At 44.8% G+C, this 27,466-nt stretch overlaps 2 protein-coding genes across 3 annotated transcripts; one reads left to right on the top strand and one right to left on the bottom strand.

Moving 5' to 3' along the window:
* M6 (neuronal membrane glycoprotein M6) lies at window positions 1–15,334 on the top strand. 2 transcript variants are annotated; one of them, XM_084600736.1, is made up of 4 exons: window positions 1–401; window positions 6,063–6,231; window positions 6,913–7,211; window positions 9,450–15,334. In XM_084600736.1, exons 1-4 carry the CDS (start codon window positions 398–400, stop codon window positions 9,743–9,745), a joined length of 768 nt encoding a protein of 255 aa, XP_084456862.1. In that variant the 5' UTR covers window positions 1–397; the 3' UTR covers window positions 9,746–15,334. The 2 variants fall into 2 exon arrangements, with proteins under 2 accessions (XP_084456862.1, XP_084456860.1); XM_084600734.1 differs by lacking the exon at window positions 1–401 and adding an exon at window positions 444–795.
* SAK (polo like kinase SAK) lies at window positions 15,326–27,081 on the bottom strand. Its single transcript, XM_084600733.1, has 11 exons — window positions 26,828–27,081; window positions 26,223–26,318; window positions 26,051–26,149; window positions 24,970–25,197; window positions 24,762–24,850; window positions 23,362–23,567; window positions 21,264–21,397; window positions 20,356–20,698; window positions 17,544–17,677; window positions 16,369–16,451; window positions 15,326–15,512 (listed from the first exon to the last, which is right to left on the bottom strand). The coding sequence occupies exons 1-11, from the start codon at window positions 26,957–26,959 to the stop codon at window positions 15,326–15,328; spliced, it is 1,731 nt and encodes a 576-aa protein (XP_084456859.1). The 5' UTR covers window positions 26,960–27,081.
* Window positions 27,082–27,466: the final 385 nt, after the last annotated feature.

The raw sequence follows: 27,466 nt of genomic DNA on the forward strand, positions 1-27,466 counted from the left end.
TTTCCGCATTGTTTTGTTTGCATTCTGCCAGAGTGGGTTGTGTGCTACGTCCTAAAACAGATGTTTTGAGCCGTACAGCCTGTGTCTCGACGCATATTGCAGCCTGAATGTGAAGCTTCTGTGTCTGTGATATGAAACAGCTCCTATGACGGCGACAGGATACACGCAAACCTGTCGGACTGTTCGGCCGCGTATGGAGTCAAGGTTTCGGTATTTCGTCGTCGTGCGTCCGTGGACTTGAGGAGCGGATGCCATAGGTTGTGTCGCCGAGCTGTACTGATAAGGAGGAATAAACTGTTGAAGTAATACCCTACCAACCGGAGATAACGCACAATGTGGTGTGTACGCGCCGTCCAGCTCGGAGCGTATCAGTAGTGAGTTCGTACATACCGGACAAATGGGTAAGACCTTTTTTAGCTGCTGCTATCGAAGATACGTGAAAGCGCGCGCTTGAACGCTGTCCAAAATCGTGCATGCGAATACCACTGAACGCGATGCTTTCAGAACAGCTTTGCAATTGCGTTACGTCATGCATGCCGTGGAGGGTGCTCTAGCTGGGACGCGCGCGGTGGGGTGTGGGCTTGTCCCTTTGGCGAAGTGGCGAGGGGGTCGTGAGTGGCCAATGAAAGTAGAAGCACGGGCAGGTAGTTGTCGTACGCCTTCAAGCTTTTTTGCATATGTAGAGTGTTATCCTCCTATTACTAGAACATAACTCGACTATGACATACAGCAGAAAAAGCTACTCGTATTCGAGTATATCCAGGGACAAGAAATGCTGCTCCTGCACGGCGATCGGTGAGTTGTTGACACTGCGTAGGCCTACATTAACAATTTCAACGGTGTGGGTGTCCGTCTATCCACTAACGTGGTCTTTAGGTGCAGTTAATGCTTATGCCGGTGCCAAATAGAGGCCGTTCACTGTACTGCTATGTAGTACTGCTCGCTGAGTGGATGATTGCTTGAATGCTATCGATGAACTTCGGTGGTAATCGGAGGCCAACATCGATGGCGCTTTGTATATAGTTGGGCCATTCGGAGCTTTGTTTCGTTGTTGCACGCCTACGCCGGCGTCAGTCTGTGATTTTAAACATGCAACTGTGTTGCGCCTGTGTTGTAACCATACTGGCCTGATGATGTAGCGCTCTGAATGTGGTATTGGGCTTACAACGCCATTTACTGCTTCACGCTAAGGAGGAGGAGGAGGAAAAAACTTTATTTGCAGAAGAATTCGAGGCACGCAGGCCTCCTGGGTCTCCGCACGACCACGGCTAGCTGGCAGGATAGTCCTTAGGCACGCACGCTTTTTTTCCGCAAGATGCAAAATGCAAGTTAACCGTCGCGGTGGGTCTGTGATTACGACGCTCGGCTACTGATCCGGAGTACCCGGTTTTGAACCCTACCGCGGCGGCCGCGTATACGATAGAGGCAAAACGCAAATGCGTCCGTGTGCTGTGCGATGTCAGTGAACCTTAAAGATCCCCGAGGGGACTCGAATTTATTCCCCCTCCACAACAGCGTCGCTTTCTCTCTCTCTCCTTTCAAACCCACTTTCCCCCCTTCCCTTAAGCGCGGTTAAGGTATCCGCTGATATGTGTGTGTGCTACTGGTACTGCACCTTTCATATAAACCAATTTACATTTACAAATTACAATTGACGCATAAAAGCCCAGAGTTAATGATAAATGCAAAGGTATTGTAGTGAAAGTGCTATGGAAAAAAACCGCATAGTAGATACAGAAATGACAAAAATCTCCAGCTTAAAGTGTTCTAAAAATTGCCAGACACAAACTTAAAATTTTTGAACATTTCATCTGCATGTGACATAAAAGTGTGTAAACACAGCTTGAAAAAGTTGTCTTCCCCAGTTTTAGGCTGCCGTTGAAGAAGCCAGAGACTGGGAACTGGATCAAGCATCCTTTAACATAGCAGTTTCTTTTAAATTTTCATTTAGAGTCCGAATGACTTTTGGTCAAGATCCCCCCCCCCAAAAAAAAAAGAAGTCCTAATGTCTAGTCTTTAAGGTGTGATATGACAGCAGTATCGAGCCCCACACCTGGCCCTCAAGAGTGTGCTTTGTGGAGATATTTCACCTACCCCGATGGCTTTTGACTGCTGAGCCCTTGGACAGAATCAAATCCCGGCTGTGGCAGCCGCTGCATTTCGACAGAGCCCTCAAGAGTGTGCTTTGTGGAGATATTTCACCTACCGCGATGTCTTTTGACTGCTGAGCCCTTGGACATAATCGAATCCCACATTTCGATGGAGCCCTCAAGAGCGTGCTTTGTGGAGATATTTCTCTTACCGCAATGGCTTTTGACTGCTGAGCCCTTGGACATATCGATTCCTGCATTTCGATGGAGCTCTCAAGAGTGTGCTTTGTGGAGATTTTCACCTACCGCGATTGGCTTTTGACTGCTGAGCCCTTGGGACAGAATCAAACTCCGGCTGTGGCAGCCACATTTCAATGGAGTTCCTCGTACAGCTGTTGCCACTAAGAGAACATCCGGTCTTTACGAGCAGGTTTATTCTTATGGCACATCTTTACTAGTCACATTTCATCGTCAGTGACCAAATGCACTGGTTTCTCGGGAAGTTTATCTCTCTGAACGAAAACTTTCATTTTGGCATAGTCTGAAGCGTAGAAAAAGACAGGGGTGTGTGGCGTAGCCTGAATAGCCTGAAGCACAGAAAAAAAACAGGGACATGAGAGAGGCACAAGACAAAACACTAACGTGCGACTGAATTTTATTTAGAGCATAGAAGCATATATGTACAAGAAAGCGCTCCAAAAACAAGAAATAAGATGACACTTATCGCACGCTCATGCCATGACCATCAAGAAATGTGGCTTCCTTTTCTGACAAATTCATTGACGAAGTCCCAACACACACAGCTGCATTCTTGAGAATCAAACGTGTCTCGATTATTTCCCGTATGCAATGATTGAACTTCATATCTAATACATCGGGCTCTGTTCAATGTCCTTTAGCTGATCGATCATTCATCGTTTCATTCATCTCATGTGCGGGGTGTCGAGCCAGAATCTTTCTTTCTGCATACGCATGAAGATATCGCCTGAGAAGGTGCGGCTTCTGTTTGGTGGCCTTGCACCGTCAATGGGACATGACATGAGGATATACAAAATCCTGAAGGCCGAATGGCACTGTCAAGCCCGGTGGTACAGGGACATTCTACAAGTAATGTTTGAATTGTACACGCCTGCCCAAGCTGGCAGAGCGCTGCAGGAGTTTCTCACATTAGCTAATCGGACCACTGAATTTTTGTGACAAGGCATGTTAGTCAGCTTATGGCCAACCTTGGAAGCCAAGGGACGATCAGCGAGAGATCTGGACTATCAAAAGCGACATTCTCCCAAACGAAGTGCTACGGTGCTGCATCTGGGCCCAAAATATGCCTTTAAATCGAAGAAAAGTGCTCCGCAACTCCTGTTTTTTGTGAGGTGTAGGTCCGGTCGTGCACCTGGGAGTGAAAGGGACACCTTCATATCCAAAAACGTGGACGTGTTGTGCCACAATAAGCCCATCTGTACGGAAGGCGACTGAATTTTTGCACGAAAATTCTCTTTGTGTTGTACTGGCAGACAAAGAAGGATGATTTGTGACATTTCCTGCAGGCCAATTTATTAGTAAGGCGAGGGAGGCTATCATGTGCCAGTTCAACCAACACTAGAATATCAGCTTAGCTAGAATCAAGATGATAGCAAGAAATTTGTGCAGTAGATTGAACCTTGACCAACTTGCAAAAAATATTGTAAAAAGTGTTCAGTTCACAGCTAAATCTCACAAGGCGGGATGCCCTGTAATAGTAATCATTTCTGAATTTGATTCTTGGCAGAAAATGGTTGCTATTTTCTGCAAGAGAAGTTAAACCCCTTGGAAATCAATAAACCATTTGTGGTTAGAAATCCGGAGAGTGCAGTAGAGTTTCTGGCAAGCGGTTCCACCAAATGCATGACTGCAATGACTGTCGACATAAAATACCTGTATTATTTCGTCCCTCATGATCAGCTGCTTGCATTGTGGAAGACAGCATTGACTGTTTTGGCTCTGTAGCATTTCGGAATTTGCTGATGTATCGGTGGCAGGGTGGCTGTTGAATGCCTGTCTGACCTCAACCTATGTTGAGTGGAACAACAGGTGTGTATTTACAGAAATGGGACATATGCATAGGGTCCTGCTTAGCGCTGGCCCTTAGCGACCTGTTTTTAGCCCGCTGTGACAGGTTGATTGCCACCCATCTACAGGAGTTTTTCGTGATATTGATGATATTTTAACTGTAGTTGACAATCGTAGTTTAGTCACCCCCATTTTAAACCTTTTCAAAGAGTATATTCATTCACTTGAGGTAACCCACGAGCTACCTACAGGCAACAAATTGGCATTTTTAGATTTAATGGTAATACTATTTGCGGTTACCCAAGTGAGCTGGTATTACCACCCTAGGGCTAACAAACCACTCCTGTTATATTCATCATACCACACGAAACTCGTCAAAACGGCAAAAGTCAACATCCTCTTTACCAACTCTTATTAAAAACATCTTGTTCACTCTTGATGCCCACCAGCCTTAGCGAGCAGGTCAATCACCTTTCTGAGGCTGGCTATCCCAAATATGTGCTTATTTCAGGGGCAGAAGGCTTGGTGAAGAAGTGTCGGTGGATCTGTTCGGAGCAGCCAACAGATTGTAGAAAAATTGCAACGGTTCTGCATATGCATGGAATTTCACACAGGCTATAGAGAGTGGATGAGGAGGCAAATGCGAGGCTGCTTTTGTCTGCCCCAGAAAAGTTGTCAAAATTGTGCAGAATCACAAACCTGGTTCCAAGCGGCCCAAAGGGATGCACTAACAGGCATAAAAGTAAATTTGTGGGCTGCGCACAAGGGGTGGTATACATATTTTTTTTACTTGTGGCCGAGTATACATTGGGCGAACCGGCAGATTTTTAAGTGAAAGATTGGCAGAACACAAGTGCAGTGTGGCATAACCAAGGAAGGGTAACTTGTCTGAATACTGCTATGACTGCCCTAGTAGAACCTGCAAGCCATTGTTCGGGCAGTGCACTGTTGAGGCAAGGAGCAGGAATCGTTCCATACAGGAGGTAATAGTGGCACATTTGAGTCTCAAGAATGCAGCTGTATGCATCAGGATTTAGTTGGTGAATTTATCGAAAAAGAAAGTTGCATTCCTCGATGGTCATGGCATGAACGTGCGATAAGTGCTTTAAAAGGCTCATGCTGTCGTGGATAAAGTGTGTCCCGGTTTCGAGGCATTCTGATTGGCCGAGGCAGGATGCGTCCCTGCCATCTGCAATGTCACACTTGAACGCGCGCTCTGTGAAAGGTGGCTGTTCCCGGCCCTACTGGGCTGGGACTGGTAGGTCAATGCCGCTTGCGGTGGTCGCTAGCCTGCTACTGAATTTTGCGGCAGCTGTCGCGTGGCGTTCCTTGGCGCGCGTTCAGATGTGGGATTGCAGAAGATGGCAGGAACTCTAGAGAAGATGAGATTTCTGGAGGAAAGGCGCAGTATCTGTCACACTTCCTTCGACAAGTGTGCGTTTGGATGGTACGCCAGCGCTCCTGTCGCGTGGCATTCCTTGGCGCGCGTTCAAGCGTGGGATTGCAGATGGCAGGAACGCTAGACAAGAGACCTCAGGCTTTCGCCTTTCACTACTCGAGTCGCTAATGCCCCTCATAATTTTTTCTTTTTTTTTGAGCGCTTTCTTCTGTATATATGCTTCCGTGCTCCTAATAAAATTAAATTGCAAGTTAGCGCTTTGGCCCGTGTCTCTCTCACATCCCTGTCTTGCAAAACTTTCAATTTATTCAATGTTGGGAAACATAGTCTTTAGGCCCTTCAAGTTCAGCTAAAGAAAAAGCAGTATATCAGTGATGAAAATGCTGAGAAGGTGTATTTTGTGTCCGGCATGCAACAGTTTTAAGTTACACAGAACTGTGACACAGGTTTTGCAACTTTAGCCAATTGCCGAATACGATATAAAGTGCAAAGTTCCAGTTTTGTGATAAGTAAAATGTTCTGCGTAGGGTGCCGGCGATCATGCCTGCGCTGCCTTGCCCGGGTGCCTTTTGCTACACTGGTGGCCACTGTCATGTGCTGTGCTGGGGTAGCAGTCTTCCTTGGCGCCGTGTTGCGGCAAGTTGATTCCACCTTGCGCATGCTGGAGGTGGTCTTCGAGCGCCGGTCACCTTATGGGTGAGTGTACTTGAACTGCTTGAGGATTACCTATGTCAGATTTCATTCTTAGCACTGCATTATTTGCATTGTAAAGGTACACTCTGAGTGAGCATATCTGGCTGGCCATTGCTTTGCATTAGGTCTGCATCACTGTAGCCACAGTCATATCACATAATGTAGTAATATCACAACTGCACCTTCCCCTCCTCTGCCTGTACGATACGAGACACTTTAGTGACGAAGCTGCATTTGCCCTCTTTTTCTTGATCCTTTAATGAGAAAAGGTCCATTTTGCCTGAAACTGTCTCTGCCACCAGTAATGTTGTACTGGTAAGTGCTGCTTGTGCACGGAGACAGCAGTAGTGTGAATAGGGCCTAGCTTTCATTTTTGTTGTTTCTGAATGCCAGTTCGCTCAGCTGAGCAGTGTAAAGGTATGTTGAAATTGGATATGAACCTTTGTCTTCAGTCTGAGTTGCATGTGCCTGAAACCATTCACTCTGCTGTTTGTGTTTTGTTGTGGCCTAACAGTGTCAGTAGTACATTTTTGTTTGCACTTGATAGACGTATAAGAATATTTTTTGCTAGCTGTGAGGGCTGTCATGAGTAGGGCACTGAATAGTAATTTCTCATGATGATGCAGCAGCCCAATTTGGGGGCATCTGAGCAAGCGTGGTGCAATGGTGTTCACTTGTCTGCAGACCTTCAGAGCTTCGTGCAGCTGCCCTTGTGGCAGCAGCACTGATGGGACTCCTAGAACTGTGCCTTCTGCTCGTTGGCTGCCTGACGACGGGCCCCACTCGCGAGCGCTTGGGCAACCGAGCTCGGGTGGGCGGCCGCCTGTCATGCGCTCTTCTTCTGGCGCTCTCGTACCTGGCCTTGCTGGCATGGCTCGCCTTGGCCCTGTTTATGGCTCTGGCGGCACTCCTCTGCTCCCTTGCAGGGGCCCTCTGCAACCAGCTGAGGCATGAACAGCAGTGCCTCGACCTGAGGCTGTTTGGTACGTAGACACAAATGTTTATGGGAGTCCAGAGTTATTTTTTGAGAGAGCTAGGAGGCTCATCTCTGCATTACTCAAGCAGGCAATACTCTTGGCCCCCATTTGACGGGGTTAATCTAAGCTATCGCACTATCTCTGACTAAATTATTATGAGAAGGTTGGGCGGTCCCGTCAGCTACTTTGTGTGTTGCTTAAGTGTGCATATTTGCAATAACAATGATGTGCTGGCTAAATAGCCCGGCTATTCACATATGCACTGCTCAAGGCACCATGCAGATGAGAATGCTATCTTGGAAGCGAAAGAAGTACAAAATTGCTCATCCAATTCTATCTGTTGTGAAAGAGCGCATTACAATGAAGTATTTTTTTAGTGCATTATCGCAGGGCTTCCAGTCTAATGATAAGCCGTTCTTTTTGCATTTTTCTGAAGCCAGTTTGAACATGGCCTAACTGCTTGGGCCTGGGTTTTGAACCCACTGCAGCACGAGAGCACTGTGCTAGTGCTGCAACTGATCACCGCTTGTAGTTAACTGCCTTATGCTCGTGCTGTGCACTGCATGTCGTCATTTTCATCAACTTCAATCCATGCGCACAGGATCCAGAATATGTTGCTATCTCATTATCCTGTGTGCTAAGGTGTCCCAAAATTCTGTACTGAAATGCCACTAAGGTTTCAAATCACTGATTTCGCCAATCTTTGCTTGAAGCTCTGTCTTCAGTAATAGAACTGCTGCGCCATTTGCACCAAACTGCGCCATATGGGAAATCCTGCTACATGCTGCTGCAAAAGCGAGTTGCTCATTTTCATGCCACATCTGGGCCAAAAGGCTGTTTAAAATTTTTGGCGAGGGCAAAAGTGAAGCCAACACTTTCCTGTGTCAGCTGCAGGTGCCTTCCACAGCTGTCACAAAAAGTAGATGTATAGAAATATTTTTTAAATATCTAGTAGCTGTGTTAGAGTTGATTTGTGCGGCAGTTTTCTGTTCAAAACCTTGAGTAAATATCCAAACTTTATTAACATTCCTGCTCCTTAGGATTTGTCATAAAAAAATTGCGGCCTTTCTAAACAGCATTCACTTTCCTGGCATACACGACAACTAGCATATGGCAAAAGCGTGTACATGGCGCATACATCTTGCCAAGCATGCAGCATTCTAGTGGAGTTTACCTGCCAGCTCTGCTTTGCGGTCGTTGTGGTAGAAAATGTAAGGCAGTGGTTCTTGAACTAAGTTCCATGGACCCACTGGACTTGGAGACTGTATGGTAGTTGCAGTGGGGCATTTCAGAAGCAGTATTGTTTGATGTGCTGCATGGGCTTCAAGCTAGTGTTAGGCCTCACATTATGATGCTGCATTACATAAGAAATTGAGGTCTCTAGCATAGCCAGGGATGTATTGCATTCCAGAGTTATGCAGCCTGTCCAAGCTTCATGAAATATAGAAGGATTGTCTCTATTGCTTTTTTTTTTTGAAGAAGGCTGTGCAGATTATTTTGCCCTCAGAGTTTTGCACCTTACAGCTACCTCTCTCTTCATTGTGTACGCTGGCAGTCTGACCTGGGCTCAGGCTTGTAGTGGTGCCATCCAGGAAAGTATAATTGAGCCTCCCGTTTGTTCACTAGGACCTGGTAAACTTGTGCTGGCTTTTAACTGCTTGTATGTGCTTTGCAGGCTTTGCAGCAAAGACTAAATATCTGCACACAGGAGACAGAAATGATGAGGAACAAAAATAACAGGATATGCGCTGTAATATATGTGCTGTTTATCTTCCTGTCCTTGTTGCATTGCTTTCAATTGTGCAGCACTTGGCCAGCTAGCCCATGCCACAATTATTGATCGAAAGAGTTAGTAATATTTCATCATTTCCATCATTATCTCTGGTGCGCTCTAATCCATCTTTTATCTCCAAACATTTTTTGGCAATAATTTGCTGATCCATTTCGTTGGGTTGGTAGAGCCACTTCATTTTGTGGTTTGACAGCTCTGTAGTGCCATCCTGAAAGTAGCTGGTCTTGGACAAACCCCAGTGCACACTGGCATATTTCGAATTAGCACGTGGCAATATTTTCTCGATTGCCTTTAATTAGCTACCCGTGTTTCACATTCACTGTAATGCGAGATGTCTAATTCGATTCAAGCTGTTGTGATGGCACCTGTCAGATGGCAAAAAAAAATTTACCGCTTACCTTTAGTATAGTGGTAAGGTGTTGGAAACCTTACCCTGGATGTTGATGGTGCAGACTTCCTGGTGAGCCAGGAGAGCACCCCCCTGCAGCACACGGGGCGTCCGCTGCTGGAGCTGTGTGGGGCGCGCCGTAAGGAGTTCTGCAAGGACTGGGTGGAGCCCTCGGGGCTGCTGCTTTGGTTGGCAGCCGCAGCCGCTCTGCTGGTGCTGCTGGGCTTGGTGCAGCACCTCATGTGCCTGGCAGCCAACTATGCCCACCTGCGAGACCAGCAGAAGCTGCTAGACTTGCAGCTGCTGCAGGACCTGCAAGACACCGAAATGACCACGCTGGGCTCCAAGGACCGTTTCTGACCGCCTGTGATCTACCGCCGCCACTGCCGTGGTCTCTCTCCTCTTACCCGTGGCGTGGCTGGTCTAGGGGTGCGACGTGCGGGCCCTTTCTTGCGGCCTGATCTTCGGAGCTAGTTTTCGTCTTTCACCACCGCTAGTTAGTGTAGTGTTGCCTAACCCTGACCAGTTCAGCCGACTGAACGGGACCTCCCCTTCCTTGTTTGTGGAGGCTGGGCAAGGCTACAGGTGATATCTCTTTATGCTAATTTACATTCCCTTTATCATGGGCATCCTGAAAATGGTGGTTCCCTCTCCTCTTCTAGAACTCATGGCTTACAGGGCCAAACAGTATTAAATTATCCTTGAGAAGCTTTGAATCGTGAAAATTTTTAAGAAACATTTCATTGCAATGGATATGATGCATATGATGCAAATGATGTGAATTACTCTTCAGTATACTTTTTATTGAGTAACAAACATCGATTAAAACAAAGTCTGATACAAGCTTCGATTAGAAATAATACTCAGAAGAGGCATTCAAGACTGTGTAAAGAAGCAGTTTGTAATGGGATATTTTCTTCCTCATCAAAGATCTTGGGTTCATTTGTGTCAAGGTCTGATGAACTTCCTGGACAGGCTTTTGCACCTATTGAGAGAGCTTATCTTGTGCATCAGTGATTTTGTTTTGCATGGTTGGCGAGATGCATTTGCATGAATATTTCGGCAATTAAAGCCGCCGATTGCTTTGCATAGTTGTTGTCAACACACTCTGGACAGCTTAGTACTGCTGAGCGTTCGATCTGATGCTAGAAGAGTAGTTCAACGTATTAGTTCTTGGCAAGTCCTTTGCCGCGCGCTCCAAAAAATTCACTACGTTGTTCAAAAGATTAAGGAATTTGGCCTTGCAACAGTGCTTACAGAGGACCATCTTTGTTCCTTGGTGTTACAAGCATTTCAGCCACCTGGCCCACCAATGTATGGCAAGACCGAGTAAGTCACTGACTTTGGTGTAGCAGCTTGACATTTTCTTAGATCTTCCAGCTCCTCGTGAAACTTTTTAGACAGTGTAGCAGACACTTCTTCAGTATCAATACTGAGTGTCTTGGCTTTCTTCAGGCTTAATGAGTTGGCCTTCGCAATCCAATCAAGAGCAGCCATAATAGGTTTGGCATTCAGTTGATCATTGCTGCTGCACATTTTGTGGATTCTTCCAAAAAGTGCCCCAATTAGATCGCCATTTAATTTCTTTGTCAGTACATAACTTACGCCTTTCTGCAGCAAGAAGGGTGTTGTTTCCACAGTGGACTACGTTGTGAAAAGCAAGGCTTGAAATGTCTCTTCTGTAAGTGCGCTGTTGCCTGAGGCGACTGAACATTGACTGAACATTCCTTATGTTTACATTGAACTCTTTTTCTAGCCACAGCAAATGATGATTGTACACATTACAAATCGGCGCCTTGTAGCTACTTTCTGTATTGGAGGGTTTATGTATATCATCATTCCTTAACACTTTTAGAAAACGAATGATGGCACCTGCCTCTTTAAAATTATACTGGGCCCTATCTCCATGGTAATCTTCCTGCAGATGTTGTAGTGCTGCACAAACGTGCGGTGAGAACACTTGAACTGCACGCAGCACATTTTGCTTTTCCAGGTTCGATTGATACGCATGTTTCCAGCCATTGCCCATGGGCTTGAACATTGTGGTATTCGCCAAGTAGTCATCGGTCACAATTCAAATGATGACGAATCCACGTGACTCAACTGCGGCAATCACTTGCTTCGTACATTGGAAAAGGTCTTTTCTACTTAGTTGCTTTGTAAAATAATAAGATCAGGGTATTTTATATTGGCTGCAAAACTCTGTTCGCTAAAATTTCCTGCGTGTTTGACGTGCTGCTGTCAGGTCTGTTGTTGAGACTGGACACAACCTCTTTCCAATCAAAGATGCATTTCGGCTTTATGCTGGCTTCATCAGTAATTAATGATGACATATGTTACCTGCTGCTTGGAAGTGAAGCCTCATGAACTAGTCTTGCCAATATTGCAGCACTCATTCCGAAAATTTCTCCCGTCTTCCATTACAAATTTTGCGATGGAAGACGTGAGTGCACATGTGAGTGCACAACTCTCCATCACTTGGAAACTGATGAAATGACGTGCCTGGGAATTTCCCAGAGCGCGAGCGGCAAAGGGGCACGTCGCAGTACACCATTTGAATGCCGGTCAGTATTCGTGTACCGCTTTAGCATGACCCACCCCGAGAAATTTTAACTTGATGAGAAATTGATTGAGAAAATCATACAATTAAGTCCCAAAACCATGGTAGAACGTCGGAGCAGCAGATGTGCACATTGATATCTGGTGAATGTTTGTGGTACTTCCAAAACATGTGCAATGAACCCTGTTCGTCTGTTTGTACCGGCAAAGACGAGGCGTCTACTGAGAAGATGTAGGGTTGGGTTGAAGTGCTCCCACTTGGCAAGCGGGGCAAACAGCTGTCAAGTATGCACCCTATCATTCCTATATTGGGCGCACAGGCTGTAAGAGCACATGCGTCACTCCTCTAGCCCAGCCATGCCCAGGGTCGCATATATTGTCTTTCCGTGCTAGCAGGCTGCCAGCCACATTGACGATGACCTCACTATGACCTGTGCTTCTCTATGCTCGTGTCATTTCGTGTTTTCTTTTTAAGACAATTTTGGGCCACGTCTGTGGAATCTTTCTTCAGTGCCCAATCATCTTTTCTGGCTTTTGCTGTGAGAGTTAAAATGAGTTATGTGTAACTGTTACCTGGTTTTCTCATATGACAACAGAGCAGCTTTATCAAAAAAAGGGAGTAGTAAGGAAAGGTGCAGTTGTGATTAGTTAAGCACCATATTTTTACTCACGCTACACTGGACTAGATGCGGTGGTGTTCACTGGTGATGCATGGAGGAGAAAGCCTTAGCAGAATTTTGAATGCGTTCAATACAGTTGAGCGCAAGTGTACTTGCTTTTTGACAAAACATTTTGGCAGCTTGTTGACAATATGTCACAAAAGCTGTGGTGTGGCTCTGGTTAATATGTTTTCTGTGTTTCAACTGATAAAAATGCTTTGTTTCCCATCAGTGCTCTTGGGCAGTATGTCTGCATACAATCCTAATCGGGCCATTAAATATTTTATGTTTGCTTCATGTTGTGTCACCGAAAGCTGTAAGCACATTCTCATGTTTTTTGATCACTGCATCAGTGTAGCTTTAATAAGTATAATTATAACACAAGTGGCATTTTATGGTCAGTGTAAAGCGTCGCCTGCCGATGTGTAGGTTGGTTTTAACGGTTAAAATCTGTCCAGAGCCTTTTCGTCTGCAGTTTTAGCCATACATGTGATTGTGTAATTGGATTGTGCAGAAGATCAGCAAAGAAGAACTTTTCTTGATTTTTTGGCTGTAGTTCAGTCTAGCAAATATATTATTGCAGCAACATTCCTGAGTAAGCGTGTTTCTTGCTAGGCAATTCACCGTTCGTTGACATATTCATATGAGCTCAGTGAAGGGTATGGACTGAATGTCAGTATCATGTTTTTGCAGCCTATAATGATTGAGCATTATGCTTACTATTTTGTCCAGAAACATGGTGAATTGTTGTGCCATGTCTCTGGTGGAAGCCCTTTTTGGTTGGTGCTTGATCGCATGTAGGCCACATTATTATTTTGCCATTTGTTTTCACATTTATTATTTACAATGACGACATTGCACTTGTTCATAAATCACCTTACAGAAAAGGTTTTAGTGCCCAGGATACACATATACTCCCTGCCTTGATTTCGTGCTATTTTATTTCCAACCACCGCAGTGCGAAGTTGTATGCTGTAGTGGTCATGTCTGCTGCATCTCTCATTCTTCATCACGAACCAAGTCCAGGTGTGAGCCACTTTTGTTATCTACAATGAAGTATCCAGCATGCAAATGCTGGCTCAAATGCTCGAAAGTCTGTAATTGCTCTTGTTTTACCCTTATACTCATATTATCTTAAAGGTACATGGCAAGACTAGCGGGAGGATTTTAGGCAAGGTTCTGCATAGGTATAGTCTTCTTGTTTTATCTATGCTTTGTAGGCTGCAGCAGTGCTGGGCTTGTGAAACACTGCATTGCTTTCTGGCAGCAAAACCGAGACGTGTGACCTTCGTTTTAGTCTTGTGCAGAGTATGATGGAGCTCAGTGGCTTGCTACTTGAACTTGCCAGGAAAGATTACATTTCGGTTTCTTACTTTGTGCCGCCTTGTGCCGGGGCACTCATCACTGCCAGCTTTGTTAATGGAGACCTGTTACCATGCATTGCATTGAATAGTTCTGGAGTGCACATCTGTGATGAATGAGAATTGAAAGTGGCCTTTTTTATTTTAAATGCGGACGAGCCGAGCCCAATAACTCCGCTGAGCGGTCTTTATGAATTGCTGCTAAAAATTTGCTCCCATGGCTGGACAACCTGCTCCTCTCATTTTGTCCAGTGCTAATAGAAGGAAGTGAACAGAACCACCAAATGGACCTCTTTATTGTTCCAGATTGCAGTAGCCTGCGCTCTTGAGGATTTTGACCAAGTACATCCGCCATGCCCCTTTTATTGTGGTGTAAGAAAAGAGAAACTCAATGCTATGCATGTCAGTGGTTGTATAGCACTGCATGTATTGTTTCATGGTTGTACAATTGCATAGCTGTAGCCTTTACTGTGTTGCAGAAAATGAGCTTTGACACAGGTTTGACTTTGACTGCAGTGGGTGCGCTTTGATGGTGGCAGAATGCAAGGCATCCTTGTACTTTGTAATGCATGTGAAGAACCTTAGGTGTTTAAAATTAATCCAGAGCCCTCCATTACAGCATCCTCCATGTTGCTTTGGGACAAACTACCATGTAGCATACTGTAGCACTCTTGAAGTGGAGATGCAAGTGTGGCTGCGTTAATCAGCACATCAGTGTGTTCCGTGCGGCTGTGCATTGAAACAAAGAAGTGCTGGTGCAAAGGGACCTAGACATTGTGTTTGCATGTTCGTTGAAAATTCAATTCTGCAAATTCAAGGTGTTGTGCTAGCAAGCTTTGGCAGCGTTTGGTGTACAGAGGTCCTCATAAGGTGCATAAGGCTTTCTTTTGACACGCACAGTGCTACAATGAGAGAAGGTGGTGCTTCATTTCATGCATTCAGCTGGTTACCAGTTGGTATTGCAGATGGCATTGTACATCCTTAGTAATGCATTGTTCATATGACTGGGGCACATTCCCTTTTATGTGGTTTGGCATTACAGTACAGTTGAAAGCACAGTGCTTATGTGATGTGTGTGAAAAGTGACATCCTAGTGTACTTTTGTAGACATCACTAGAGTATTGGAAATGGCATCTGGTGACTTTACTTTCTTGCCTCCCTGCGTGCAGTTGTGTATCTCAAGATTATTCCATTTTAGGCCAGTTTCAGCATTGTGATTTTACTGAGGTGTTATATCTAGTAGTGAGCTGGGTAAGAGAGATGCCTGTCTTTCCGTCCAAGGGACCTCTGCTTTGTGCTGAAGGATTGCCAAGTATGATGTACCTTCTCTTCAGCCAATAAAATGGCAGGCTGTGGTTTATTTACAAAAAGCGGTTCATTCGTGTCAGACTCTGTTGGGGCACAGTAGGTGTTGACATGCAGGTTCCTCCTCCAGTGAAGCAGCTGCCCAGGTTTCCCAGGGGAGACAGAGCACTGCCATAGTCCTTGGAGAAGCAGCACGAACCTAGAGACTTCGTGCCAGTTTGTTTCTGCCAACTCTGTGGTCGCCTGCAAGACAAAAAAGGGGCGAAATTTATATTTGCACTTCCAGCATAATGCACACAAAAGTCCACACTACTACGCAGCATGTCGTGTGGAGTATGTGCAATTTTGTTCCTTCCTCGTGAAAAGGATGTGCATTGCATTATAAGTCTGCTGTACACTGTTCCCGACAGTGGGTAGCAGCATGGCAAGCAATGAGAAACAGCTCGAAGAACCGTGAAGAAGCGAGAGGCTACACTCCCATCCCTTCTAATTACCCCAAACAGATGCCGAGAGCCATCCCTTCAATCAAATAAAGGCTTTAATCATTCATTCTACTATGCAGCTTCTGGTACTGTTGTGGATATGACACGAGGCATGTGCTTCCCGAGTGTGGTGCAACATTTACGGGTTATGACTTATGAGCTTGAACCAGCTTCACATAGAGCGTGCACAGCCATTTAATATGCGAGGGTGGCCTTAGATTTGTGACATTTATCTATACCCCTGGCCCACCAGTGACAACAGATGAAACTATCATAATTAATGTCCCCTGACACTGTGTTTGCGCAGCTTTGCACTCACAATGTTACAGGAATTGACAAGTTAACGGTGGTAGCAACATGAAGTGGTCACTTTCTTCGAAGCGTCATTGCGCCAGATCCGGCCATGCATTGAAGTGGCTGACCATGGGAAGCATCATTTCCAGGACAATCTGTGCCTGCTCTACTTTGCTTTGATATGCAGCTCCATTGGACACAAGGGTGCTTTAAAGAGAGCAACCACCTGCTCGTGTGTCCGCGTATATTTTACATGGCCCTGTATATCATGGCATCATGCCCTTCTCCAATTGCTCACAGTAGGAAAGCAAAGAATGCCTTACCGACCAAACACAGCTGGGTATATGTTCCACCCTTCATCAGTGGCTTCCAACGCAGATTCTAAGGCCACGCAGCGTCTGTGATACTGAAACAAGGCAATATCAATCAGCCGGCAAGCAATTACCAGCATGTTGATGCAGAATGACTTGTACTTTTGAATACTGTTGCTGCTATCATGTTGTCAGGTTAAAGGTTAGTGTGCGTGGAGAACTGCAGTGGTTGAACAATTCTCACTGGACCATCCTTGCTCTCATAAGGCTGTTGTTTCTAAACCAAGGGCTTGACTGATGTCTTTGTGAACGCCTCGTCGTATTTTAGTCACTCAAAACATAACAGCCATGACTCATAAGTAGTCTCCTTAGTTAATTCAAGGTTACTTTATTCAATTAATGTTGCATTCATCTTTAAGACAATGCATCTGACCAACTGGGCCCTCAGTCTGCTTTATATAATAGTAGTGAAAGATAGTTCCTTGAAGGGACCATGAAAGCTATTTACTAAATGTAGAAAGTGTACATGAACAATCGGTAGTCCATCAGACCGCTCCATAGTGAAACAGTGTTTAAGCTAACTTCATAAACATAGAAGATATTGGGGGTCAAGAAATGATACTCCTTCTCCTCTCAACTCGGCGTGAGCTGAAGTGCAAGAAAATGAGAAAACTGATTCGCAACAGCATCACACTGTGCCCCGCCCCACCCGTGCCTCTTGGGAGTGCCCAATGAGATAGCACACCCAGGAAGTGCTGGCCTATGTTGCCAGATCATCGCATTCCAATTGCAGTGGGGTCTATTTCACTGAGAACAGTCCCTTTATTAAGAATAGAACGGCAAAAAAAATGAAGAAAAAAAAAACAAACCTGTGACACCATCAGTGGTTTACTATGTACACAGACCCCTAGGGCTTTGCTATCCAACCACTCAGCTCTGCCTCTTTCCCAGAGCCTCTTTCGGTCTTCAAATAGTTTGTGTAGTTAAATCATGGCAGTGAATGCATCTTTTGCTGCCAAACAAACCTAGCTCTATAATGGGCAGAGCAAAAGAAAATTGAAAGCAGTTGTCCAAGAATTAAAAGCTAGTCTTGCATGAGTAGTGAAGAGAAATTAATTGTTTGTGTTGAGGACACACCATTGCACAGCTAATAGGTTCCTGCTAGAAAGGGCACAGGTGGTACTTGCCTCGCAAGTGAGCTTCCAGAGATCAGCCTGGGCAGGTGTAAGTAAGCTGGAATTGACAGGCATGGTCAGCTGTTGCTCATGCCCCAACGCATCGGTAAGCTGCACCTGTTCACCACCACGCACAACTTTTGAACCTGTGAGGAAGATGCCAGGTGCATTTTGATTTTCCTGCACCTCAGCAGTGCGCATAACAGTTGTAAAGAACATACAGCTGCCATCAAACATGACAATGAGTACGGAATGAGGCTTGTAACATGTGCTTCAATGATTTCGGAGCAGCACTCATTTGCAGAGCTTGTCACAAACTCCGCGCTGAGCGCCTTATCTCGGCCCCTCTTCTTGCGCTGTATTTCGATGAGATGAGCACAAGAAATAATTTATTTTGGAAAACAAACTGGTAAACATTTTGGGCAACTTCAACTTCAAGCTGTAAGCATCTCTCAGTAACAGAGAACAGACAATCTGGCATCACCTGCAGATGCAAACGCTGCCTACACCAGCCCACTTTCCTAATTTTAAACCAGTACCCCCCATGTGCACCTTGTGCTTCCCCGCCTTCCCAAGGCAACTTCACCCACATTCTTTTATGCTGCGTGGAGTCTCCTCCCCTCACTGGGCCGGTGCCTCTCTGAACGTGGGACTACTACTCTGAAACCTCACTGCAGTCAGCGGACTTAGCCAGGCAGGAGACTGCCATCAGCGGGGCCACATAGATCACAGATGAACGTTGCATTATTTAGGCCGCGAGTATGGTTGTGCGGAGACCCTGGGCCCTGTGTCTCAAATTCTCTGACAAAAATTATATTGTTTTTTTTCCCTCCTCCTCCTTTGAAAATCATAACGAACTGCCTTTTGTGTGCCTGCAGTATTCACATCATGAAAATTGTATGAACATTCTTTTCTGTGACGGACAAGTGGAAGTTACTGCAAAGAGTTGCCTGAACGGGGGCTTCATGTGGTCAATAATGCAGAGTTCTGACAACACACATACCGTATATACTCTTATTTTATGCACCCCTTTTTTCCACGATCTCTATGCCCAAACAGAGGGGGTGTGCTCAGATTCGAAAAAAATTTAAAATGAAGCCCCTCTGCCCCTCTTCTTGCGGCATTATTTCGAGGAGACGAGCGCGGTAATTTATTTCGAAAAACAAACTGGTAAACATTTTGGGCAAATGCAATTACAGTCACTTAAACTTCAAGCTGTAGGCAGCCTCATACAAATTCGTTCCGACTTCCTTTGTGTGGCTCTGAAACAGCCGACGCCAAACTAAGCAACCAGCGCCTGCAATGCTTGCGAAACCTGCCGAGCACAGCTGATACCAGGTGCATGTGACAATACGTTGATAGAATTATCGGCACCGCTTTCAGTTGGCTTTCTATGCCGTCATCTGTGATGCAGTGTCAGAACACAGCAACATATGAAGCCAGAGGATGAATGCCAGTCTACCTCAGAACCCTGACAGCTCAGGTTCGACTACCAAGTGAGCACTTGGCAGTCTTGGACACATGCTCTTTGCAAGAGAAGGAGGTGCGTAGATACGCATGCTAACTTATTCAAAAACATTTTTGCAACCATTAGGGAAAGGGTGTTTAGATTCGTTAAAATACATTATGTCGCCTATTAGTTCGGGTTATACTCTAAAACAGATGTAAAATGCTTTAATGATGAGGTCTTGCAAACCCCAAGCGGACTTTACTTGCAATTTTGCATCAAATATGTTAATTTGTAATGCTGTGCAGGTGTGCTGTGGCCATCTGTTGCAACAAACCGATATTACTGCACGTACCTGGCTCTGCAGAGCCAAAAACATGCGCTCAACTTTTCTGGACTTCCGTGCGGCCATCATGAAGTGCTCCTTCAGGCTATTCATCGAGTCGGGCATGATTAGGTTTTTACATTGGTGTGACCATCTTTGCCAAAACTAGAGTATATGGCGCACTCAACAACGTAGCACAACTCTGCGTGCGTGGCATGTTAAGTGTGGCAGAGTCGCCAAAATAATGAATTCCCCTGATCCACAATCTTCCTGCTGCCAGGGGTTGTGCTTTTCGGTTGTTTATTTTTCATGCTACGACATAATTGGCCGTTTGGCAGCGTGACTTGCAGTAGCAAGATTTCACTGGTTTCACAAGGCCACGATCAGTGATAGTGGAGGAAAATTAAACTCCAAGCTGGTATTAACTTCTCAGCACCAAGAGAACAGGGTTAAATATATGCCTGTTCTTTACAAAACCATTCCTCCAATTCTAGTTGATCAGGAGTCGAGGCATATGCAAACCGCAGAAGAAAACGGAAGTGCATTGGCGAGACCAATATATTTTGGCAGGTGTATAAATATCCGGCCATACCTTTAACGTGCATTCAAGGCCAGGAATAGTGTAGACAAGAGAAGGAGTCTTTTGATTTCTCCAGGGGGCTATGATAAAAAAGCAAGCATAGGCAGTGCCTCCACTGCAAGCATCTGTTTTGGACGCACAGGTATGCCAGCGCGTATTGGCAGCATACTACATTTTCCTATGTCTGCACAGTGGCATGCGTGATTGTTGTGCGACAGTTATAGCCAAGGTCGCCTATGACTAATAATGCAGCATTGGCTATAATAAAGAGACACCAGGGCCCCTTCGACTTTGTTACAATGAGGTTCATCTGTTAACAGAAGCTTGTGGCTTTGCTAGCTAGGTGTGTTTTAAAAAAAATCACTATTAGGAAAAAGCACATTCTCGCATCGCAGCCAGCCATTGTAATTGTATGCAAAGCATAAAGAAATTGAAAGTACAAGTTGTGCGTGCCCGGCTGCGGCTGCCTCACCAGAGTAGAAGCTGACCTCGAAGTCACCACTGCCCAGCAGGATGCAGAGTGCACTGTCAGCATAGAGGATGATCTTGGGCGTCTTCTGGCGCACCAGGGCAACGAAGCGGGCCGCACAAGCATATTTGGGCCAGTAAGGGCGTGGAAGGGCGTTCCAAGGTCGCGGTCGGCATCCCACCGGCACTGGCGGTGGTGGCCCATCCAGTGATGATGCATGATCCACAGGCGGTCTGTACAGCAGCACTTGAGTGCCATCGCCTGACACCCGCAGAACACGACCAACCATTGTCTGGTCGCTGCTGAGGAACTCTATGCACACTTCACCATCCTCCAATATGCTCAACTGCATCAGGAATCAACAAGGCTCATGATAAGTGCACACCATACTCATATAGCCCATCAATACTGACTCCTTCAGTTTTAAAAACTATTGGGAACTTGAAAATGCATCCTTGATCCAAGAAAGGACTATCGACAAAGGTGCTGGCTAGGTGCATCATTTTTCTGTTGTGTGCACCAGTCACTCTTTGAGCAGTGAATGCGTCAAAAAACACCCTAAAATGTTTACAATAAACATTTTTTTTCTGCTTTTTTTTTTTTTTTTTTCATTTCCTTAACTTGCAAGAAGTTGCAGATTAGCAGCAGACTGGTAATTGACTGAAGTGCGTGGAAATGTCTCAAGATACACAAATGTTTTCTCTTGCCACCCCTTGGGCAGCAATAGAGGGGGTGCTGCATTTGGGTCTGTATCCTTATTGAAATATTTCTGTGAGTTATCTGTTGAGGACATGCTAGTCTGTTGCAAAACAAAGCACAGTGCTAGAAGGGAAGACAAGTGCTGAGCTACAGAGGTCTTTCATAAAGCAAGAAAGAACCATCAACAGCACCAGAGATACAAGATATCTGACCCGCATATTTCGTGCCCAAAGACTTGCTGGGCGAAGGCCGACGGTGTTCAGTGGCTTCTTGGGGGGTTCCACTGTTGAGGAAAGTGGTCGCAAGGGCTGGCCAGGTTGTTTCATGAATGCTTGTTCTGGAATTGCTGCAAAAGAAAAGAATGTAAATAGACAGACATTTTGTTATGCTTCACAGTGAACTAAGAAAAATGGAGTCCCCTGCATCCCAAGTTGCACAAGAGCCTTCATTTTCATTGCAGGCTATAAAATATGAGAAGCCATGCTCTTTGCACACTGGCGAAAAGTCTTGAGGTTTCACCAAGTTAAATGTGATTAAAAAAGACACAAAAAGAAGTTTGTGTTCCTTGTCAGATTCCTTTGTAGCAGTCTTTTATGGTTGGCAAGTCTACAACCAGAAGTGTATGCACCTGTCCAATAAAACAGCACGATGATCTTAAGCACATTGTCTGCGCATGGAAATAGATATACGAGTGATCATGACCTTTGCTACAAAGGTGGGAGTTGTTCAACAAGAATAACAATATTTTAACGTTGTCACAAACAATCACAAAGGCTTTAAGCGAAAATAATCGTGAACACTACGTATATAAAAGTATTCAAACGTGCACAGAAGTCTAAGTTCATAGCTCAAATATGGCTGGCAGGAAAACAAATTAAGCTTAAATTTCATGTTAAGGGGGGATGCTAGGCTAAAGGGTCAACTTTTGAACGGCTGTACCAATTTTCATAAAATTTTCTGGAGTGGTTTACCTTCCTCTTATTAGAATATATTCTAAATTTCATTGCCCTAGCACAAATAGGTAATAACTTGTAGCTGCTATACTGAACGAAGAGGTGTGTCAGCTTAGGAAAACTATCATTTCAAAAACAATGAAGATATACTAATTTTTTGTGATTGAATACCTTCTAGATAGTTCATCGTGCAGGATAATGAGAATTGCGGGCTTTTTACGGCATTTTTGTAAAACTTTCTGCATTTGGAAAACAAACTTCATTTTTTTTTGTTGTCATTGTATGTAAGATATCTCAATTTTTTTTAACTTGGAGAGTAATTAGTGATCTAAAAAGTGCCTTATCTTGTTCCCGACAAAAATATAGTCCAGAAACCACCTTGAAAGCTGCTTATAGCGAAAGAGTTTGGAAATGATAGTTTTCCTAAGGTTGTGTTTTCGCAAAAAGTGCGAACTTAGAAAAATGAGTTGAAACATTTCGGAACATGCTGTTTAATTTTCGGACCAAAAATAATTAATCAAAGTGCCCTGCTGCATACATAGGGCCCTCCTCTTCAACTCGACGCTGCTATGTGGCGATTGCTTCGCTTCCCAAAGCTTCTCCGCGTCGAAGACTTTGTTGCAGGCATCTTCCTATCCCACCATCAACCACTCACTGATCGCAACAAACTTGCAGAAGTGCAAGAAAGATAACAAGCAGCATCGAACTTACTAAAGCAGTCTGGTTAGCCAGGCTACTTTTGGCGCAAAAACAGCATTCGAAGGTCACTTGTCTTGTTTCGGCCAATCCAAGCTTCAGTTTCGGTTTTCCAGCCAATCCGCAATTGCCCAGCCCAAAATAAGGCTGTCCGTTTTTTTTTTTTTTTTTTTTAGTTGTACGCTGTACTCTCGATAGCAGGTCATCTTTGGCTAGAAAGTGCGAAAAACAAACTTTCTAATGTGGCGTTCCACTCCGCGTTCGGTTTCTTGCTCGCTTTGCGGCCGCGCGTTGAAAGCAGCGTTCATAGGCGCTTTCTGCAGCGAACGCGCTCCACCACCTCGTGAAAAAAATTCATTTTATTATTTTCTATGGCGCTGATGACTACCAAAATTGGTGAGAAGCTTCTTTGATAAATGCAGGATCCAAAACAGCAAAAAATAAAAAACACGTTTATTTTCTTCTAAATTCACGATTTTAGCCCCGCATCCCCCCTTAAATAGCTGAACACGTTAGCCATGGAGCCTCTTTGGCTGGCAGTTCAACAAGACCATCCTTGAAAATGGTTTTCAATAAGGCGGGCCTGCTCATAGCAAAGATTTCCCTAGCGCTGCCAGCGAAGCAAACTACCATTTTGTTATGGTACGCAAAGAGTACACACATCGCAGCGGAATCCTTCGCTGGGGGTTCCTCTGCAACAGCTGGCAGAGCAGGTGCCTAGCAGCTGGAGACAGGGAGCTGGGCAGCTCTATAGAACAGGCTGCCCAATTGTGAGGAGGCGACCGACCCAGCAGGAATGTGTGCAACATCACTCCAAGGCTCCACACATCGGCCTCCAGGCCGTGTGGGCTCTGGGCAGCCACTTCCCTGCGTGCAGATAATGGAAACACCAGGCACTATGTATGTACTGATAAGGAATACTGCAAGTGACAACTTTACTAAAGCATGAAAAATAAAACCATTTGTTCAGTCTTGAAGGAGAGAAAGACTACAGAAGCAAAGGCAGGGAGGCTAACCAGAGGAAGGGGTCAGTTTGCTACAATGGATGGAGGAAAGGGAAGAAGGGCTTACAAGAGAAATGAGTGCGGATTTAAAAATTAAGAGTGTAGAGCAAAGCAGCCCGAAATATCAATGTGATCACCCATGGCTGTTTAATACAGTAGTGCCCGCATAAAATAAACTTGACAGTTACACAGATTCCATTAGTTCCATCCGAAGTTCGTTGTAAGTGGACTTGCCCTATTCCAGCTAAATATGCAAAGTTCGGAAACAGTGGCACTTTTTTTTTTTAAACATCCCTTATGCATGTCTGCTTTTCTTTTTAAAGCAGACATTACCAAGCCGCTTTCTGAGGTTTCCAGTGTGGTTGTATGCTGCTGGCTGCAACAGTTTTTTTTGCACCAGACGCTTTAGGAATGGGATATTATTATAGCGATTGAGGTGTTCATGACATCTGGTGCTAGGTCGCCATCTGCATCTTCAATTCTCAGCAAGGAAGCAGCGCCGAAGCTACCATAGCGCATGTGTGTGCAGGATGCGTTATGTCTGCCAGTTGCGTGTTGTCTCTGCATGGCAGCAGTGCAAAAGGCAGAGATCCAACAGGGCGGGCAATGTACGCCACAGAATGGGCCAGCAAGGCATACCCCAAGAGCTCACTACTCTTTTGCTTCCACATTAGAAGTGTTATCCAGAAAGGGTACATGCATGCACCGACTGATTTATGTGTGCGTCGACAACTTTCTTTGTGGGGGGGAGAGGCTCTTCGGTCTCTGCATTGGCGGAAAGCACACGTCTTTCAACTGTAGTTGTGAGTCTGCCCATCCATTATATCTGAGATGCAGCGTCATGGCCCTAATAAATAATTTTACGGTAGCTACACCTTTGCTCGTAATAAGCAAGCGTTCACTACAACTGTGGCCATTATATGTAGACTCCACTGTACAGTGCTAACATCAGAAAAAAACAAAAAAAAAAAACAATTTGTGCTGGCCAACAAAATTTATAGCTATAACATTACAACTGTAACAAGGACTATGACAAGACTGATCTGAATTCACTTACGGAGACATGAAGTTGGGCGTGCCACATAGCGTAGTGTGACGCTCCCATGGGTTCTTCAGCTGTGTAGCCAATCCAAAGTCTCCAATTTTCTGTGGAAAACAAAAACAGCAGCAACAACAGCTTACACAAGTATGAAACTGACACTATACCAATAAAAAATGCATGCACCAACAACAATACGAAATGACGCTGTGTTACACATTCTCACCACATCAAGATTCTGGGTAAGAAGCAAGTTGGAGAGGCTCAGGTCCCGGTGGAGGATGTTGTGCGAGTGCAGGTACAGGAGGCCCGACACTACTTGAGCCAGCACATGGCTGGCCTCAGGCTCGCTGAGTGGGCCTTTCCGTGACTTCAAGTAGCTCTGCAGCTCCCCACCTGGGCAGTACTCCACTACGAGGTACACATACTGGCGGTCCTCAAAGTAGTTGTACAGCTGCAATGCAACAATAAGGCTGTTTCTCAAGACAAAAGCAGACTGCTGCCACAAAGTCATTCCTAAATAGCCATGCTCACTCACTTGCATCCTGATCTTAGATAATCAAGAAATAAACACTACTGAATCTGCAGGAAGCAAACATCAATTTACATCAAACTTGTCTTGAAATTTCAAAATCAAGTGCACCCTACACTGAAGTGAAATTATTTTTTGCGAATGACATTTTTTAACAGATTCTGCCATTTTCTCTTAATTGCTTCAGAATTTCTGCAGTTCCTGGCAATAACTTAGTGCCTTCACAACGTGTTCTTCGTTAACATGTGGTGTTAATAAAGCATGTGCACTCTGCATGAAGCTTTAAGAAAGAAAAGGAACAATTTTAAAAGATCGACCAAATTGGAGTCAAACAAATCGACATTCTGCTTCTTCCCTGAAATTGGTCACCCACTCCTTTTCAATGCCAGCCACATGACTGAAGTAGCATTTCTAGTTCTTTTATTTTCTGACAGTGCATAAACCAACTCAGGCAAAAACGCCGGCAGGAGTTGCACAGTATTCAGACTTGCTGACTGTCTATGCACGTGCAGTGCCTCTAGTTGCGACCATGTCCAAATGTGAGTTGGGAGACTTTCAGGTTTATTTTGAGATTATAGACCCCATTCCCACTTACAGCACTTCAGTAATGAGACATCAGGTACTGAAACCAGAGACGAAAGAGAAAACATGCAAAATGATGCAGAAACTCAAAAATAAGAGACAACAGTAATACCACTGCAATCTAACTAAACCATATTGGTGCACCTCTTGCAGCACATACACTTAACACATCGCCTAAGTTTTTCTCCCTCACCTCTACGACGGATGGATGCTTCAGCCTGGAGTGGATGGCGACTTCTTGCTGCACCCTAGTGCTGCTGACACCGGTACGCCTAAGAATTCTCTTATCGACCTTGAAAAAAAAGAAAAAAAAAAGGCAATTTCGTCTCACTGATTGCACGGCTCCCACCAGCAGCTTAACTCACCATTTTTATTGCCACTTCGAGTCCGTTCAGCTTTGACCTGGCGCGGTACACCTCTGCGAATCCCCCTTTTCCAAGGAAGTTGAATACTTCGTAATCCTGTGCAATATAACAAGAACCCAAATGTATGCATGTACAGGATTTCAGAGATGTGCGAATCCCCATTAAGGGGGCGAAATGTTTGCTATGTCAGAACTGCTACCGCAGTGTGTTTACAGAAAACGCAAAGGTGTGGTACAGTGGAAGCCAAGATCAAGACGTTCGCCTTGTGCATGCACGGCTAGGAGGTTTGGGGCAAGAAACGTGCGCAATGTCTAACAAACGGTGCACGACAACAACTCTGACTAAAATTAGAAACCTTGTATTAGGAACTGAAAACAGTTTGAATTTACAAGCACAATGGGCTTAGGTGTCGATCACACAGGGAAAATAAAATACTAAATGTTGTTCATGCGAATCGGGTATATCACCCATATAATGAGTGTAAATGCCAGGCTTGACGACTGTATAGATGCGTATAGAAACTAGTCACAGCTTATTACGAAACATTTTATAACTTCCCAAGCTTACAAACCACAATGACAGTGCTGTTATGAAGATCTACTTGCCTGTATGTTGTCCCCAAGCTTGGCCGAGTCATCCGTTGACAAGACCATCTCCCGCCGAACGTAGTCCCGCACTGTAATCACGGATGGTGCGAAAGAATCGTGCGATAGCACAGTACCATTCCTTTGAGACATACAACCATATCACCGGTGGTCAGCAGCTTACTTTTTGTAACAGCTGCTGTTCTTTTTTACAAGTTCAAAATTGCAGCGGCACAACCGTGGCAATCTGACATCGGATTGCATTGGATAATGTTGACTCCAACCACTATCACTTTTGATTTCGGTATTTAAGTTTTGTTAACTTTCTTACATATGATATAATGCCCACTGCACTTTCTTTTACTGACATTTCGACTATAAATAATGCCTACAAGTTTCCGATATGTCACTATATTTTGCTACTCAACATAAGTGCTCGTTGCGCGTTGACCGCTTTTATATTTCTTGCTGCGATGATGGAATACCGTGGTACCATTTTTTTTCCCGTTTATATATATATATATATATATATATATATATATATATATATGCAGGGACAATGGCATCAACGACACAGATTCTGCGGGAAGTGAGACTAACCACAACAAGGGAAGAGGACTTCTCTAAATGGCTTACAGACAACGATAAGAGCGGGAGCCT

Source organism: Amblyomma maculatum, chromosome 4 (genome assembly GCF_055883805.1).
Source record: "Amblyomma maculatum isolate TAMU_Amacu chromosome 4, ASM5588380v1, whole genome shotgun sequence".
NCBI lineage: Eukaryota > Metazoa > Arthropoda > Arachnida > Ixodida > Ixodidae > Amblyomma > Amblyomma maculatum.

Bases quoted from the DNA above. Each gene is read 5' to 3' on its own strand.
- M6 (XM_084600734.1), top strand. From the start codon at position 720: ATGACATACAGCAGAAAAAGCTACTCGTATTCGAGTATATCCAGGGAC. The intron at 796-6,062 runs GTGAGTTGTTGA...TGTTCTGCGTAG, and splicing joins CTGCTCCTGCACGGCGATCG to GGTGCCGGCGATCATGCCTG. The intron at 7,212-9,449 runs GTACGTAGACAC...TTGATGGTGCAG, and splicing joins CCTCGACCTGAGGCTGTTTG to ACTTCCTGGTGAGCCAGGAG.
- SAK (XM_084600733.1), bottom strand. From the start codon at position 26,959: ATGTCTCAAAGGAATGGTACTGTGCTATCGCACGATTCTTTCGCACCA. The intron at 24,851-24,969 runs GTGAGAATGTGT...TGTTTTCCACAG, and splicing joins TTACCCAGAATCTTGATGTG to AAAATTGGAGACTTTGGATT. The intron at 16,452-17,543 runs GCAAGTACCACC...GCCTTGTTTCAG, and splicing joins TCTGGAAGCTCACTTGCGAG to TATCACAGACGCTGCGTGGC.